Below are 793 nucleotides of genomic sequence, written 5' to 3' on the forward strand. Positions count from 1 at the left end.
GTCGCTCAAAAAAAAAAAAAAGAAACTCTTTAGTTCCTCTTCACTTTCTGACATAAGGGTGGTGTCATCTGCATATCTGAGGTGATTTTTGTGAATGACAAATATAGTTGTAGGTAGTGACATAAAAGGATTCAAGACACATATTATGTGCCAGAGATGAGATGAGGTTAAGAAATGACACAACTTGAATGGCTGAAGGACTGCTTTATGAACAATTTAAAAATGGAATATGTGTGTTCTGGAAAAGGCCATCTCCACCTCTTCTTTTTCTCTTTGCAGTGCACTGTACCACCATCCCTAACCCTCCAAGTCTGGCCATGGACATCTACTATGTTAGCATGTTTGTTCTCTTCTCTTATTTATAGATGAGTAGCCCTCGAGGCTGTGGTAAAAGGGACATTGCACATTGAAGTGACTCAACTACTTTAGATGACCACAGGAAAAATGCTGTTTAGTAATTATATGGTCCTGAGAAGGAAGTGAGGAGATATGTAGTCTTTGGAGTGTGAATATCCTTGAGTAACTCATCATTATATTAATAATATAAAAATTATTAATATTTTAGTTTCCTTTTCTTTTTCTTTAGTTTCCTTTTCAACATTCTAACTGATAAATCATTTAATGGAATGAATCACTCCATGGTGTCAGAGTTTGTGTTCCTGGGACTCACTAACTCCTGGGAGATCCAACTTCTCCTCTTCATGTTCTCTTCTGTCTTTTACATGGCCAGCATGCTAGGAAACTCCCTCATTGTTCTCACTGTGATGATGAACCCTCACTTACACTCCCCCAT

General features: G+C 37.7%; 1 protein-coding gene across 1 annotated transcript in view; it reads left to right on the top strand.

Annotated features, from left to right (window-relative positions):
- Window positions 1-626: 626 nt before the first annotated feature.
- Window positions 627-793, top strand: part of LOC104999732 (olfactory receptor 4F3/4F16/4F29-like) — a 987-nt gene continuing 820 nt past the window's right edge. The window contains exon 1 of the mRNA XM_010855304.1: window positions 627-786. Within this exon, the coding sequence (XP_010853606.1) occupies window positions 627-786 (160 nt within the window). The remainder of the gene's footprint in view (window positions 787-793) is intronic.

The sequence above is a fragment of the Bison bison genome, unplaced genomic scaffold (assembly GCF_000754665.1).
Source record: "Bison bison bison isolate TAMUID 2011002044 unplaced genomic scaffold, Bison_UMD1.0 scf7180017853732, whole genome shotgun sequence".
NCBI classification, from domain to species: domain Eukaryota; kingdom Metazoa; phylum Chordata; class Mammalia; order Artiodactyla; family Bovidae; genus Bison; species Bison bison.